The 17,249-nt window shown below is 43.2% G+C and overlaps 1 protein-coding gene across 1 annotated transcript; it reads left to right on the forward strand.

Moving 5' to 3' along the window:
• The first annotated feature begins 7,484 nt into the window (after positions 1–7,484).
• LOC129340110 (zinc finger and SCAN domain-containing protein 30-like) lies at positions 7,485–13,811 on the forward strand. The gene is made up of 3 exons (XM_054994694.1): positions 7,485–8,295; positions 10,902–11,031; positions 11,787–13,811. Exons 1-3 carry the CDS (start codon positions 7,513–7,515, stop codon positions 12,272–12,274), a joined length of 1,401 nt encoding a protein of 466 aa, XP_054850669.1. The 5' UTR covers positions 7,485–7,512; the 3' UTR covers positions 12,275–13,811.
• Positions 13,812–17,249: the final 3,438 nt, after the last annotated feature.

The raw sequence follows: 17,249 nt of genomic DNA on the forward strand, positions 1-17,249 counted from the left end.
CATTTTGTTACTGAACTGCAAAGAGGGAGTTTGGAAATGCTTTTTCGGTGGTTTGTTTTATTACCCGGCGTGCCGCAAAGGGAAGGCTCAGCTTCCCTCTCTGGTCGCTGAGCAATGGCATTGCAATCCTATGCACGCTTTGCTGGTGAGTAAGCCCCGTTGAACTCGGTGAAACTTACTTTAGAGAGAAGATGCGTAGGATCGGGCTGGGAGAGTAACGTGAATGGAATGAAAAACCTTTTGCACCTGTTGGCGCAATATATAAAAGGATATCCACCCGCATTAATTGATGGGAGAAGGATCAATAGCTGTAGAGGACTTGAGCATCGGAAGTAAACCTTCACAATTAAAAGCCTTACACCAAAGCAAGTGTGGTTAAGAGTGCAGTCTAAATAAGTTTGTCAAAAAGGGATTTTTTTTTTTGCCCAATGCTAACAGTCCAAACTTCAGGGGCATTTACTGCCACATAGGAACATGGGTTGGCTCCCTTTTCTTGACCCATTTGGAGCTCTTTGCTCCGCTAGCATGTTGCACCTAAGAGGTATTGAGGTATGGATGGGGAGGGGGGTCAGCAGGTACTGCAAAATCATGTTGTGGTGCTCTTGTCTGTATTTCCTTTTCTGTGGTTAGTAAAGGTGCAGAGCTTCTGCCACTCTATTGTACCCTTCTTGGGAGCAGGTACGACTCTCTGCAGGGAGGGTGATATTTTCCCTTGGTGTCCAATACTGCAAACGTTTTCTATACTTTATTTTTGAATTCCTGATCTGACAGTAGTAGAGTAAGGCATGTTATTTACTGCGGGATAGGTAGACAAGGCACAAACGGAAGTAAAGTAAGAAAAGGAGTGATGGAAGAATCTTTGTTTTGCTATTGGTCTTGTAAATTGTCAAGTACATTAGGAGCTCATATTGAGCTTGCTTCTTTGGAGTTAGCAGTATCAATCAAATGTAGTTCCCATTTTACGGAAGGCAACTGAAGTGGCTTGCCATATTTAAGTACTGTTTGCTAACTGATGGGCAACACTGTCTCTAAAGACCGTTCGTTAGTTGTAATAAAGCTCCTAGTTCTCATTTATGATACTTTTAATGGGTACCTTGAGGGTTTATTTGTGCATATGGAGCTCAAACTAGGCTCTAGTGCTGGAACCCATGAAGACATACGCATGCTGTGCTTGTGATTGATTTAAGTGCTTTGTAATGTTTATTACTTTATAATAAAGAGCATTCTTCTGGCAAACGCATTAAAATCAATTATTAGGAAAATAAAGCAGGATTTTTTAAAATCATTTTTTGATTCTGAGTAATCTAATTTTCTTTTAAAAAATATTTTTGAATGTTTTAACAATATGCAATAATAAAAACAAATATATAACCATTTAACTATATAAACAGTATGAATATCTAATTTTCTTTCTTAAAATAGCTTGGTTCAAATTAAATCAAAGTGTAAGCATGTTAAAACCTACACTCACAATCTCTTAAAACTGAACTGGACCCTCAGTCAAAAGCATTGAGTTGGAGTTTCTTCGTGTAAATAAAGTACTAGAGAAGAAAAGCCTTTTTAAGGTGAAGCATTTCACATCTAGTTTAAACTTGGTCTGTAGTGTATTATTTTTATGAGCTTGATACTGTGGGCAAGGGAATGGCATGTCATTGGGGGCACTGGGATCCAGGAGATGCCCCTTCTTTGTCGTTCAAGAAGAAAGCCCCTCTGTGCCAACCTGGGACATTTCTATTTTAAGTTTAACTTTGTGGTTGGATGCTGTGCTACTGCTTGGTGCACATAATGAACCCATTTATCCTTGAAATAAGCAGTGTACTTGGCAGCAGTTTCTAAAATGAGTTAAAAGATCAAGTTTCATATTAGATATATAATTACACCAAACATATATTTGGGGGGGGCGTAAATGCTCTGTTTAAATGCTTTGTTTAGCTGTAATCTATTTAGTTGTTTACTTTTTATACCCTACTGTTTACTGTTTATTTTTTATACCCTACTTTTTATACATTATCCCCTTTTATTCTCACAACAGTCCTGTGAGGTAGGTTAGGCTGGCTGTGTGTGGTCGGCCCATGATCCCTGAGCAAGCTTCTGTGGCATAGTGTGGGTTTGAACCTGGGTCTCCCAGATGCTAGTCTGGCATGGACCACTGCACACGCTGGCTGTAACATGTTTTTAGTGAGTGAAACCAATTTGTCTGCATCTTGGTTTAAGACATAGGATATCATTAGGAAATTTGATTTAAATCCGTGCATCTTAGCCTCTGAATAGTTGCAGAGTGCCTCTTTCTGAACACAAGGGTTTGTTTGGCTAGACACACTCTGCCTTTGGTAGCTGCATGATAGGCAGGAACTTGGGAGGGCATTGCTTTGCACAATATTGCTTTTCCTGGCTATGAAATGCTGTATCGGTAGCTTGTTTTCCTGTTGTGTGGTTTTTACAAGCAAAGGAGCCCTACCAGGTTTTTAAAACACACGCAAGGATCTCTGTTCAACGTGGGGCAGAATGAGGGAGTAAGTTTGCATGCACACAATTAAGAACTACTGAATTCCACGGGACTTCCTTCTAAGTGGATGTACATTGGAATGCGTCTTTTCAGGTGGCTTCTCTATCCCTTAATGCTCTAGTCCTGCAAATCAAAATTGGGGCATTTAAAGAGCAGGGTTTTGCGGCTCACCTTTTGCATGTATATTTATTGTGCAGAAAATTAGTGTTAAAATCTATGTTAATAATTGTGACTATAGAGCCAAGAGGAAGTGTTTATATACTGATTTGATTTATGTAGAGTTCAAGGGTGTGATCTTGTGACATCTTTACCGCATATACCTTTTTAAAAAATTCTGTGCATTTCACAGTTGCATGACAGCAGAGATCAACAGAGAGAGCTTTCCCCGTAACCACATCTCCCTGTCTGGAAAACCTCCCTCTGGCGATCCAAATCTGTTAAAAGATATAGATCCCCTGTAGATCCCCTGTCTGTTGTTATGGTACTACAGAGTTTTAAAATGTACCATAAATTGATATTAAAAAGATTTATAAATCATTAATCAGAGACTGGATTTTTTTTAAATGCCAACTTTTGTATGCGTATGGCTTTAGAAATTAAGACTCGTGGGTGCAGGTTGTGCAGTATTGGGGAAGGTGACCATTGTAACTGGGTGGGGGTAGAAGTCTGTCTAGAAGAGGAAGGAGCCAGGCAGTCTGGCCAGCTGATGGCCCTCTTTTGTGAAACGAAATCTCTCTTCTGGCTTGGGCTTTTTGTATGCATGCCATACTGATTGTATACATTGGAACACTCCAAGCCAATGTGTGGGAAATAAAAAATGCCATCAACCACATGGATACAGTGAGGCCTGGTCAATTCTACAGTCTGCATGATCTCAGCATACTTGAGGAAGGGGAGGGGATAGCATAGTGACATCAGATGCCAGAGGTTGTGGGCTGCAAAGGCAAGAGGCACCTGAAGCTAAAAGTGGCAGAGAAGAGCACTTTTGTGGACTTGAAGTGCATGAGTGGACATCTGCTTAACTGATCCAGCATTCCTTGGTTGGCAGGAAGTACCATTGCTCGTTAGAACTTGACCTGTAAGAAGGCTTTTCTCCCCTCAGACTCTTATTTCATTTCTGTACCATTTCCTGACGTCATTCTACTTTGCTTTCCTTACGCTACTTAATTTGGATTGCTTTGAACAGGTTATTGGTCTGCAGGGTTGTCACTTTTTTCTTTAAAAAATATATTTCTGTAGAAATTGTTCAGTTAATATTTTTCTTGCATGGGGATTAGCAATGGGAGAAGCTTGAGCTACTTGGTTTCTGTGTGTCTGGCTGCTATGAAAGGCACAGAGCAGTTTGAGGTTGTTTTGAGGTTTTTTTGCAGCAGCCCTGCCCATCATTAATGCACTGGGGTCAGTTCCCGTGCCTATATTGAATTAACTTTGTTAAATGTGTGCAGCAGTCCTGTGCTGCTTTGGATTGCATACCGGTTTGTCATTACTTCATTATGTACCCAGTACATGTCGGAGATGGACTGTTGCCACAACATCTTATGCACCATAAGTGCAGGTGCAGCCATACCATGAATTGGAGAATTGCTTTGCCAGATTTGCTCAGTCTGGGTGCTTGGAACTCCAATTTGGTTGTTGTGGAGTAGCCCATCAAAGGGGGGAGGGATGCCTTTGTCATTTTCTATCTGTTTTTTTCAGTCATTCAGCAGAGAAGTGCCTTCCTATGATTTTTATAATAACCAGCCAGTGCTTTTGACTGACAGGTGTGGGGTGGAGAGACCCTGGATATTATGGTTTGGATCCATCCAGATTTTCTGCTGGCAAAAAATAGAAAAGGGTGCCTTTGGACCACCCAAAAAGACTCTGCTGGAGATCATAGGACCAGTATGAACAAAAGCCATCTGGAAACAGAAGCTGTAGTAAGAAGGGGAATTGGGTGGGATTGAGTGGGGAAAGCAGCCTGGCTCCAACTTTGTGTTTTGTTGACTAAAAAAAAAAAAATTCATCTTGTCAATTTTCCCCCTGTAGGGTGTAGAAACTGTGTAAAAGAGGGCAAGCTTAGCAGATAAAGCTGATTACACAGGGGTGAGAAAAGCTGCATTTGCTAGGATTCCCTCTTTTCCAGTTCCTGAAGGTACAAGAGCCCAATCTTCCTTTCCATACAAAAACAAAAATATACAAGAATCAGGGCCCAAAATGTTCTGATGCCAGAGACAGTTCCTTCAAGAACTAAATGAACAAGTGTATTCGGAAAGGCCAGTCTCTTTGCTATCACACTTTGAGCTGTTGAAGGAATTGTCACCCGACTCCACATTTTGAGCCAAATCATAGGCTCTTTCTCTGCATTCCCTCTACTGCCTTCTTTTGGTTCCTCTCCATCTGGTCATCCTTTGCCACAAGCAACATGGGGGGCCATGAATCTGTCTATCCCCCTTTTAAAGCTATGTACGCTTGAGGCTGCCACTACCTCCACTGGCAGTGAATTCCACATTTTAATTCCTTGTTGGGTAAAGAAGTATTTCATTTTGTCTGTCCTTAATCTGTTGCTCATGTGATTTTATTGGGTGCTCACAAGCTTGAGTATGATGAGAGAGGGAGCAAAAGCTCCCTCTATTCACTTTCTCCACCCCATGCATAGTTTTATAAATCTCTATCATGTCTCCTCTTAGCTATCTTGTTCCTAGACTTAAAAGTGACAGACCCCTCCAGCCTTTCAGCCCCCACCCCATCGCATTTTTTGCTTTCTTTTTCCAGCTCCGCAACATCCTTGTTGAGACATGGTGACCAGAACTGCACACAGTTGTGCATAGAGATCCATGCGTTGTCTTTCAAGGCTGTCTTTCTGTTGCAGGGGGTATTGCGCTTTCCCATCGCTTGAACGGCAATATTTTTTGTCCCTGGGAAAAGGCTGTTTCTTCTCTCATTCTCCATGATAGCACATTCGTCGCTACTGGGATTATTTTGTGGAACAAGATTGTAAGAATGTCACATGTTGGATATGGTTTGTGACATAACGAGATCAGAACCATGCAACTTTTCTTCTATACCCACTTTCATGCCTGTGGCAAACTAATTTAATTTTTTTTGCAGGCCGAGCTCCCCACTTAGGCATTCCAGCACAGAAGCTTTCCTCTAAGACTGCCCCTTGGGACAACATTCTTATTTTGTGACTTATCTTGTTTTGCTTCCATCCCATTTTTGGCAAAGGGGGGGCTGTGTATTCCATCTTTCCAGACTGAAAAATGCTGCATGCACTCCAGAACACGACCATCTTCTACAAAGCTAGGTTCATGGGCCTTGTAGGCTTTTGGGGTTGCCTAATAATATAGTTATTTATTAACAAGTACAACTGACTCTCCTTGGATCTGGGTTTTATTTTCCTCTTCCTGGAGAAGTCTTTTCAAGAGTGGACAGATTGAAAGAGTGGAGAAAGGATGCTTAAACTTTTTCCTGATTACTACTTTTCTGCTCCAAATCACTCCCCCTCCACCAGCCATTTATATTGGGAGTACCACATGAGGGAGAAGGAACAATTCGGAGCAGAAAAGTTGCATGTGGGAAATGTTTAAGCACCTTCCCCCCCACACGCACACATGTGCTTCTGCTTCAAATCTTCCACTGGTAACGTTTTTTTTTTCCCCCCAGAGACCAGATCCCTTTTCATAAGTTAAAGCGAATGCATGTACAATCTGTGAATGTTGTAAACTCGCCTTTTCTTTCTATGAGTACTGAGTAATTCTTATATTGCATTCAGCGTGTATATACAGCTGAACACGTGGTTTATCCCCCACATTTATTCAGGTACTGGTTCTCTCTTTCATTTGAAGTGAATATAGATTGGCTCTCTTATAGTAGACAGACAGACAGACAGACGTGCAGGATGTACATGCATTCACTATAACATGTGAACAGGGCTCCAGGCAGGGGGGACTTTGAAATTTGGAAACATCTCTTTTTAATAGTTTGTTTTACCTGGAATGCAGTGAGTGGGGGGTGGGCTGCAGAGCTGATTGGTGCCACAGAAGGTCATTTTTCCAATCAGAATTCCTGCACACCTCTACTTGCTTGCTTGTAGCTTTTCCCTTTGGGTAAAAAAAGCAATCTGAGGAGAGAATTCTTTTATTGGGAAAACAACCTGTGTCAAACAAATGTGTGCATGCCTCCCCAAGGCTGTATGTCTATTTAAAGCAAAAAGTATTGTCATAACTAATCTGTTCTGTTGCCCACACTATATTTAATGGCATTGTAAGGGGGAGTGATGGGAAATCAGCAACTCAGCAGCAGGAGGAGGAAGAACAGATATCCTGTGATGTCACTTTCCAAAAAAGATGGCTAGGTTTTACCAAACTAAACTGAATTGCACCAAATAAATCCCACTGAGTTCAATAGGACTTCCTCCTGTAAATGTTCAGTCTTACATCCTTCTAAGTCCAATGAAGACAGTGAGCTTATAAGGGTGTAACTCTGCTTCGGATGGCACTTTTAGTCATCGAAAAGGGCCTGATTTAACCCTAGTCCCTGAGAGTCATTCAGTTTGTGCCACAGATCTCTTCTTTCCAGTCAGTCATGAATTTAAACAATTCAAGTTGTTAACATGGGATGAGTCAAAAGACAGGCCTTATTTATAAGCAAATGCCAGCACTATAGACATTTTCAAAAGAGACAGATGTAGGTAGAATACAGAATTTTCTTTGATGGGGTACAGGTGGGTATATATTTGTTAGCTTGAAATATTTGCTTCACAAGTCTAACATGGGAATTTTAAGCTGCATCCCAATTAATGATGTTGCTGAAAAGAGAATTTGAACAGTCGCATTCATATTTAATATTTGTCCTATGACGCTTGCTCCTCCAGGTTGGTCTCTGGGCCTAGTGAGGACTTTTCTTGCCTGATAGATTCTTCCATTGGCAAATTGGTCCGTGGAAATCCATCTGCTCTAGAGGGAGACGGAATAAGGCCAGCGAAGGTCAGCTCAACAATGAGGAGAAAGATTACAGCAAAGCGAAATATGGTGGCCCAATATTTCCAGTGTCAAGCACCGCTAGAGCAAAGAGTCCAGCCTTTAGTGAAAGCGGAGAAGGAGCCAGACCCAACAGAATCAGAGGGGTCGGTCAAAACCTTTCGTATTGTCCAGGTTGGGACCACTGGGGGAGGCCTAAGACTGTTATCCCATCAACAGTCTAGAAGTGAGCGACAGGAAGCTCCTCAGCGCTGGGAAATCCAGGGTCAGGAACTGCCAATGCCTGACCTCACACCAGTTCAGTCGCCTGCCTGGAGGAACCTGCAAGTTCCAGAACTCACGCCAACAGAAGACGTAGAAACCTACTTGGCTACCTTTGAGCACGTGGCCGATGCCTGCAAGTGGCCTAGGGAACAGTGGGTCACCCGGCTCGTGCCAGCTCTCAATGGAGCAGCGCTTCAGGCCTACAATAACTTGGATCCTAGGGAAAGTGGAGATTATGGCAGGGTAAAGGCTGCCATTTTACGAGAAGATGCCGCTAGCCTCGAAAGGCAGCGCCAGAATTTCAGGCACTTCCGCTACCAGGAGGCCGAGGGGCCTCGTGAGGTCTGTAGCCGATTACGGGGGCTCTGCCATCGCTGGTTGGAGCCTGACAGCCGCACCAAGGAGCAGATCATGGAGCTGTTGATCCTCGAGCAGTTCCTGACTGTCTTGCCGGAGGAAATGCAAGATTGGGTTCAGGAATATCGCCCCAAGACCTGTACCCAGGCAGTGACTCTGGCAGAGCATTATTTACTGAAGCAGCGAGAAGGGGAGAGGTGGGATCAGCAGGTGAGTAGTTTTAGTTCCAGTAACCAAAAGCCTTGAAAGCTGTGATCTAGTGTAAAATACAAACAAGCATTTGTTTGGTCCAAGGGGATCTCTATTTTAAATTAATTTTTTAAAGAGAGTGTATCAGCCCTTGGTGTTGAGTAGAACTACCCTGAAATGTAGCAAAGAAGACGGTGGTGGTTGCTGTGCTGGTATTGCGTCCTTGTCTCCTTTTTGGTTAAAAATCCTTACTTCCCTCTGGCTTCTGCAGTTTCACTTAGCATTGCCCATACTTTGTACGGCCTAAAAACATGCTCCCCCTACCATGGTTTTTAAATGAATTCTACATTCAGTAGGCACCACTTGCTGAGAAAGTATAACCTGACAGCAGCCATTTTCTGTTAATGAGAAATATCTGCAGACTTTGCTCAGTATAAAGATAATAAATATAAGGAAAGGCCAAATGATATGGACCGATTAAAATCTACATAATTGCAGTGGTACAGACTTCACAGACACAGTATCATGTTGAGTTTCACTTGCAGAGCTGTTTATTTGATAGTTTCCCTGTATGACCATCATTTACAATGTCAAAAGGTTAGTACTAGGTTCCCATGAAGAGCTAGTGAGTATATTTTCTTCTTATGTTAATGCATCATTTGCCATAAACTACAGTGCAAGCAACTGGTTAAGCCCTTAAATGCTCCAGGGTTGTTTGCAAAATATGTTGTGAGGAAGGACTTATATTTAAACAGAAATAGTATATCAATTCCTGCACTGCTTACGTGCGTAGAAGGACTCATGAAGAAGTAATCAGGACTCAGCCCACACAACTTTTAGTCTGTTGAGCTGCATGCAGCCCACCAATGGACCACTCCTCGCACGCCCTCAATTGGATCCACTTCAGCCTGGCCAGATATTCTCTCTCCTGGAAGTTTCTTTCCAGCTTGATGGGTAAAGATGTCTTTGCCTGCCTCTGTAAAACCTCGAAGTTAAAACTGAGACTGTTGCCCAAAGGCTGGGGCCTGCCGCCTTGATCATTCATAAAGTCAGGGGTCATTTCGTAGAAAAAGAACTGGAGGAACTCATTAGCATAACTCATTAGCATATGCCATGCCCTTTGACATCACCAAAGTGTGTCTTTAGCATGACTGATTTGCATATGCCACACCCCCTGACATCACCTATCCAGGCTGTTTTGGACCCAAACCTGGCCATTCAGGGCCAAAATTGGGCCCAAAATGGCAAAAAGGGACTGAAAATGGCTGAAAAGGGGCCCGAAATGGTTAGGATCAGGCTGCTGCTGAGTGGGAGAGTGATCCACCACCCGTCAGGAGGCCCAATCCCGGCCGAAATGGGCCCTAACGACCGAGAGTCAGGTGGGCAGGGCCACCTGACATGTGACCTCTTTGGGGAACTGCTGGAACTATGTTGCCACACATTCCCCCTTGAAATGAGCCCTGCATAAAGTAAATAAGTACAGACACTGTTCAATCCCTAAAGGTAGTTCCCAGTTTTATTGCTGCAGCCAGCAAAGCTTATGTGCCCCAGCTGCTAAGGTCAAGGAAACTGGCCACTCGTGGTCTCTGGAGCAGGCCAGTAAAGGGTCAGTGCTGTTCATTTCCTTGCACAACAGAGTTCAGTGCAACCTGCTTGTTGTGCATTGTAGCCTTGTCAGAAGCTTCATAACATTTTCCCAGACTTGTGTGCGAACTAGAACCGCAGAGACCTCTGTTCAGATCCCTGCTGTGCCAGGAAGCTCAGGCTGGGTCACGCGGGGCCAGTCACTCTCTCGCACTCTAACCTATCAGCTCCTTGGGAGAATGGTGGGATAAAAACTGCAAGCCATGTGGCAAAATTTGATATGCGTCTCTTTATGGCCTGTCCCAGTTGTGGGAACTTTGAAAAGACATGTAGTTTTCAACTCTCTTTACATACTAAGAAAATCCAGTCGTACCTTTTAGGGTAAGTAATTTTTTTTCTTTACATGAGCTCTTGTAGGTAATTGCCTACTTCATCAGATGCTATTAGGGACTTTGAGCTGCAGGCTATCAGCTGGTGGAGTATTTATTCAAGAAGTCTTAAGTCCCTCTAAGAGTTCTTGTGTAAGCATTCTGCCACCTGATCACAGTCCCACTAGCATCTGATAACGTGGACAATTGCCTGCAAAAGTTCATGTTGTATAAATTTTAAAAATCTACAAAGTGCAACTGGAATTTCTTAATATTTTCTATAAAAACTAACACAATTGCACTTGAATTATGTTTGTGTGTTGATCTGAAACTGTAGTACAAGAATCTTTAGCTACTTAAATTCGTTTTTTAGGATAATAGTTCTGTTTCATGTTCTCTATATTTCTTCCTACCTAGGGACCAATGGACCAAGCCAGTTTTTTCACTCAATATTCCCCAGTTCCCTTCTTTACTGTAGCCTGTTCCACATGGTTTTTGTACATTCAGGTCCAATGATCCCTAGCAAACTTTTTTTGGTGGTAAAGGGGGGACCCCTTTTTCACCAGCAGAAAAAACTGGTTGGATGCAGCCTTTTGCTGGCCTTAAATGAAAATAACATTTTCCACTCCCTACTCTGGACCTTAACCTTGAATTGAATCCTTGCTAACATTCCAGGTACTGGGGCCGTATGTGCTTGACGAGCCTGTAAGCTTCCCAGAAACGGAACAAATGACATTGGACTCCAGGCAGACGATGCTCTGCAGAGAGACCAAAGAAGAGGTTAATGAGAACCCCAACTCACTGGGTAAGGATGTGTGTGCCCTGTGCAGACAGTATAATAGCCATACAGGTGATATCTGGGGACTTAGAGAGACAAGAACTGGAGTCCGCAGACCCACACAGAAGTGCCTCATGTTCTTATCTATAAACAGTATCTGTTCTTCACCCATCTCCATTCCTGACTAAGGGGTGTGTGCGCGCAAATGGGTTTTCCTACCTGTGGTTTCGGCTTTTGGAAGGAAGATATCAAGCCAGGCAGTTGAAAGAGCAAGATTTGAGTCCAGTAGCACGTTAAAGACCAACAAGATTTCCAAGGTATAAGCTTTCGATTGTCAAGCTCCCTTGACTCTTGAAAGCTTATACCCTGGAAATCTTGTTGGTCTTTAAGGTGCTACTGGACTCAAATCTTGCTCTTTGACCTCCAAAACATATTTGAGAGAGTTTCTGGGTCCAATTTTCAGTCCCAGGTATCAATTATGCACTGTTGCCATTAACTGGGACTTTTGCTTCTGGTCTGGCTGAAAAAGCCAATCCTTGACCATGTGCAAAATTCCTCCCCCTCACGAAGGCATAGTCACAGCTACTGTCTGTATATTTAGGAAGCAGAAGGTTGTGTGTGGCTTTCAGCAATTTTTGAGGGTTGGCTTCTCTCATTTTATGTATTAAGCAGTTTCATCCTCGTAGGATTGCTGTACAACTGAAGGTTCCAAAAGCAGCTCACTAAAAAGAACTGTTAAATACACTAAAAATGGCTAATAGGCACTTTTGTTTCAATCCCAGCCGATGAGATCCCGACAAAAAACGAGGAAGAGTTTCTAGTCCAGGAAAGTACAAAGAGACCAAGGAGCCGGCTCCTCCCCAATCTGCAGCCAGCTCCATTTGCTCGCCAAAATGCTGATGGCCTGCTGGCTGTTAACAAGCAGGCTGTCCACAAGCAGGAAGCCCTGTTCCCGTGCCCTGAATGCGGGAAGAACTTTTCTCGTAAATCGACCCTCACCAGACATCGGAGAGTGCACACGGGCGTCAAGCCCCACCAGTGTTCCGAGTGCGGGAAAAGGTTTCTTCACAAGTTCAACCTCGTCAATCACATGAGAACCCATGTGCGGGAGGAGCCGAGCCGCTGTTCACTGTGTGGGAAAAATGCAAGACGGAATTCGGGCCTGGTTGGCCAGGAGAAAAAGACTGGGTGTTGCGAGTGTGCTGAAAGTTTCGGGGTGCAGTATGACATAGAGCAGAGGGTGCAGGAGAGAGACGAGGCGTTCAGCTGACTGGAATGTGGGGAGAGGAAAAAATGTAGCTGACTTGAATGTAGGAACTTAGAAAATACTCTGAACACTTGAGGGGATTTGGTGCTCTCTAGAAGCACCCCCCTCCCCCAACTTCTGATAATAAGGTAGCTGCCCTAAACACAGGAGTGGTGAGGAATGCCACCAGCAGCTCTATTGAGCTGCACGTTTGTTTTTCCTTTGCTTGTTCGGTACTTGTGGAAGCATATGGAGAGGAGGAAAGGGGCAGCAAAGTTCTGGTATACAATTATAATACAACATATGTCCTTCCTAATGCCACTGCGAAGGAGAACCTGGACAAAGATTGCTGGTGTGTCAAACACGATGGAGAGATTTGGACAGAATGGGTAGAAACTCTCGATAGCAGCATTTTTTCAGAGATGGTTGAATGGCATCTGTCTGTAGACGTCTCTGCGGACAGGGTAGCTGGGTCCACAGTCTCTTGGATCTAAACCAGACATTTCTGTGGGCGCAAGGATTTTTGCTCATGAAGTGTGATTTTTTTTCTGCCCCCCCCCCAGCCTGAAATACCCCCAGAAATCCTATTCCTGAAGAAGGGACAGGACTTTGGACGACACTTCAAGCAGCCATGGGAGGGGAGGAGGTGGGGAAATCATGGCCCTTGATTAGAAATCCTTGCATCTGTGGAAACATCTTGTCTGGATCCCACCCATAGGGTTTCCCTCAGGATATCAAACTGGAAGTGTAAAAGCTGCCCCTGAGCAGTGAAAAGGTAAGGTTCACTTCCAGGCTTATGAGGGCTATATAACTTATAGGAATGCTGATAAATGACGTGGGTGCATACCATATTTTGGATCGTTAATGATGCAGTCAGGATTCCACTAGCCTGGAGCAAACATCCAGGTAATGTGTGATGGAATAACACCTCAGAGGCCTTCTGTCCGGTGTTTCCTATATGGTGTGATTTTTCCCTTTTTAGCATGACATATTTGATATCGTAATGTAGATAAGAACTATTATACTGACTGTTGACTTTTCAGTTCCTTTTTGAATAGTGCCTCAATAAGAGGTGGAACAGTTTTGAGAGAGAGTCTTCCATTATGGTTGTGTGTATTAGGAATCCTCTACCAGAAATGTTGCTGGGCATTTTTTCACGATAAATTTTAGGGTTGTTTTTTTTTTAATACACTTACAAAATTCTAGCTATGATCTGAAGAACCACACAGTTCCTGACACCCAACAGAGCATTGAGATTGTAATTCTCCAACAGTAGCTGCCTCTGCTATGTAGCAAATGGCTTTTGAAATGGAGACAGCAATTGAAACCAGTTTGTTATATGGTACAGGAGGCCTGCTATGCAAAGGGGGGGGGGGAAATATAAAAATCCACTAAAGTAGATTTTGCATCTACTTTTGTTTTTATTTTGTTTTGTATTTTTGGTACATGCTTGTCAGAAGGAACTTTCTACTGTCAAGTATACCAAGACCTTCTACGCTACCATTTTTAACCCTGACTTGAGGGCCAGATTTCATTTCAATACTGTCAATATACCAAAATTGCATGTTTGGGATTTTGCAGCACACAGCTGCATATGTACATTTTAGATTTTTTTAAAAGAAGAAAAAACTTATGTTTTTTGTATATTTTTATTAAAGCTTTATTTTTTGTAGTTTGCACATTAAAGTTTAATGTTGTAATAAGAAATTTTAGTTCCTTGTGTTCTGTTGATTGAGCAGGTTGAGGGTGTTGATCATCCTTCAGCTTTGAAGTATATATAGCCCCCCCCCCCCAATTCCAAGAGCACACAGCAGACTGACAGTGCAATCCTAAAACGAGTTACTCCAGTCTAAGACCATTGAAATCAGGATTTCACTTAAGACTGCACTGTGATTTGCTTAATGGTTTCATAAGCAACTTAGAACAGTTGGAGAGAAATTCAAATTTTAAATCAAAGAGATGTGGTCATAGAAGGGGTTCACCATCAGGGCAGAGGACATTGGAGTCTCACTGCAGGGGAAGTCAGTTATTGAGAGACAGATGTGTGCCCAATAATTCTGTCATAAGGTTGATTTTTAAACTACTCTCTAGCAGCTTTCTTAATATAATAAAGCTGATTTGCAGCAGCACAAATATAGAGCCACTCGCAAAGAATATCCAGCCATTCTTCCATGGAGCTCAGGGCAACATATCCCTCTTCTGTTTTAACCGTACTACATATCACTTGTGAGTCATCTGAGCACTATTCCCTAGCATGACACCTGCCCAGTGTTTCAGAAAAGTGGGCAAGGCTCCTGCCCAGTGAGACTTGTGGTTGGCAAGTGGGTTGAAACAGACATTAGAATGCTGGATAATCTGCAAGCCTTCCTGAGGGCCAGGCCTCGGGCCAAGGCTGGAAGTAAATGTGGCTCTTTTGATTGATGGTAATTTTGAATGTGAGCACCACTGGTATACAAAATGCAACAATAACCTTTCCCACAGCTTGTGTTAGTAAAGGTCATGGTACGATCTCTAGGTTAGATCCTGACAACTCAATGATTCTGTGAAGAGGCCGATACCTCCAAAAGACATTGCCTGCTAATGGAACAGACTCTCCTGCTGGGATAGGCATAATCCCCCCCCGTTTCATTGGGGTTGTGTTTATTTCCAGGTAATGGTAAGTGTGAAGGCAGGATGGTAGAAAGCTGAAGACAGCAAAGAGGGAGACCTTCAAAAGTTCATGCCAACTTCCTCCTTAGGCAAGGCCATGGAAGAATAAGCCCAAGTGGTCTGCAGACTTAAAGGATTCCTAGAAGCCAGCTGGGTGACCTTGGGTTAGTCACAGCTCTCTTAGGGCCAAGCTACAAGTGACGAATGACACTTGAACGGCAAGTGCATTTCTTCCTGTTCACTTGCGCTCCACTCAATCCACTTGCCGTTCAAGCGTCATTCGTCACTTGTAGCTTGACCCTCAGAGTACTCTCAGCCCCTCCCACCTCACAGAGTGTTTGTTCTGAGGATAATACCCTTTGTAAACTGCTTTGTGTGTGGCATTAATTTGTCCTGAAGGGCAGTATATAGATCGAATGGTATTATTAAAACCTACAGTATCCCCAAAAGAGCAACCCCAGAGGTTGCTGCTGATTAAAAGTGGCTCTGAAAGCAGCTGAATTGTGGCTCAGGAAACGAGCTGAGCCCATAGTGCAAGGAGGTAGATGTGGCACAAACTAGGATTTGGAAAGGAAAATATAGTAGTCAAAGGAGCAACAAATCAGCGGTCTTCAACCTTTCCATGACCTTAGGACCTACTGAGCTGTGAGCACATGACAGAAAATCACAATACGTTAGTCTGTGACAGGAAGAGAGGGGCAAGCAGCATTTATCAACCTTAGCAGCAACAAGGCTGGGGCTGTGGGAAGCAGACCAAAAGACCCAGGATCAGGAAACGCAAGCCAGTCCTGAGGAGAAATACACGCCACAGATGACTCTTCCATGACTGGGAGAACTTGCCTTGCTGTCCTGCCACCCTTCTCTAGATATGTGTAAAAAGAGGTATGAATTCATGGCACCCTTGTTCTATACACAGCATGTCCTTTCAAAAGACAACAAACACTGGTTGCTCTGTATAGGCTTGCGACCCACCTAAAGGGTCTGACCCATGGGTCTCCCTGTCCTTCTACCTGTTGGGCAATGTCAGAAGGTCCAGGGAAGGAGCTGGATGGTTCCCAAAGGGTGCTTGGGCGCACCATCTCTGAGGTCATTCTCTCAACCTTGACATGCAGGGTGACCTGTGGGGGGGAAATCCAATATCACAGTAAACAAATCCAAGATCCCCCCTCTTTTCCTTTCTGCTATTTAGGTAGGCAACCTTTGGGGCCTACATTCAAAGTCCAGTTGTCTTCCAACATAAAGATTCCTGTATTGAAGTTCTACAAAGAGAATCTCATGTTGCTATTAAACCACAGGAGAGACATTCTAAAATATCTCTTCTACTTTTCCTCCTCAGTCTATGCTCTCTCCATTTATAGATTATTGTTTGACTACAATTTTATAGCTCAAAAGTAAACAGAAAAAGTTAAATATGAACAATCCATGAATAAAGACTAATTTTTTTTCCTTTCTGCCTCGCTTCATATTTCGAGCCAGGAAACTCGAGATTTGTACAAGCAGAAATAAATATCCATTGTTTCTCTTGACAAGTAATACAGTGCTACCAATGTGTATTCCCAAAGAGGCTTCCAGACAGGGCTGACCTTAGCCTTTTTCACATCTAAAGCGAAAGGTTAAGCTTGTTCCTTCTTGTTTCTTCATGTTTAATTCTAATGGCATTCAGAGATTTATACAGAGCTGCTTTATGTCAAGTAACAGCACACATTTTTATCACGGAATGCTGCCCCAATCCCGGCTGTTTCATAAGCATTTCAGTATTGTTTTCCCCCTTAATTATTTCTATCACACATGTGTAACAAACAGTATCAATATTCTATTCGCCGTCTGCTGTTCTGCAGAGCAAGAAACAGAATGGAGTGATCAACAATCTCAGGTTGATTCACACCCTGAAGAAGATGGTGGAAGACAGTGCCCACCTCCCTGTCAGCAAAACCCCTTGTTCCCAGGCACCTTATGGCAATCACCTGGTCCTCCCAGGTGTTCAACTCAACCTTCCCCTCCTGGAATTCCTCAGCCAGGGCCACGGCCTGAGCACAGGTCTCCGGGCGATACTCTCATAACCAGCTCTGCATTTTCTCTGGCAAAACCGTCAAGAACTGTTCCAAAACTAGAAGCTCCAGGATTTGCTCCTTGGTGCAGCTTTGAGGCTTCAGCCAGCAACGGTCAATTTTGAATACTTTGAAAATTATTTTGAAAATTTATGAACTCTGTATGTATTTCCTTCTCAGACAGAAAAGTGTATTATTATATTGATGGGTGAATTGTATGTATGACTTATGAATTGTATTTATTGCACTTAGCACTTTGAGAGATAAATTTATGTTATAGATATTACAGCTGGGTAGTTTTT

Source organism: Eublepharis macularius, chromosome 12 (assembly GCF_028583425.1).
Source record: "Eublepharis macularius isolate TG4126 chromosome 12, MPM_Emac_v1.0, whole genome shotgun sequence".
Taxonomy (NCBI): Eukaryota; Metazoa; Chordata; class Lepidosauria; order Squamata; family Eublepharidae; genus Eublepharis; species Eublepharis macularius.

Coding starts and splice junctions, on each gene's coding strand:
- LOC129340110 (XM_054994694.1), top strand. CDS start 7,513: ATGGTGGCCCAATATTTCCAGTGTCAAGCACCGCTAGAGCAAAGAGTC. Junction 8,296..10,901: donor GGGAGAGGTGGGATCAGCAG/GTGAGTAGTTTT, acceptor CTAACATTCCAG/GTACTGGGGCCGTATGTGCT. Junction 11,032..11,786: donor TGAGAACCCCAACTCACTGG/GTAAGGATGTGT, acceptor TTTCAATCCCAG/CCGATGAGATCCCGACAAAA.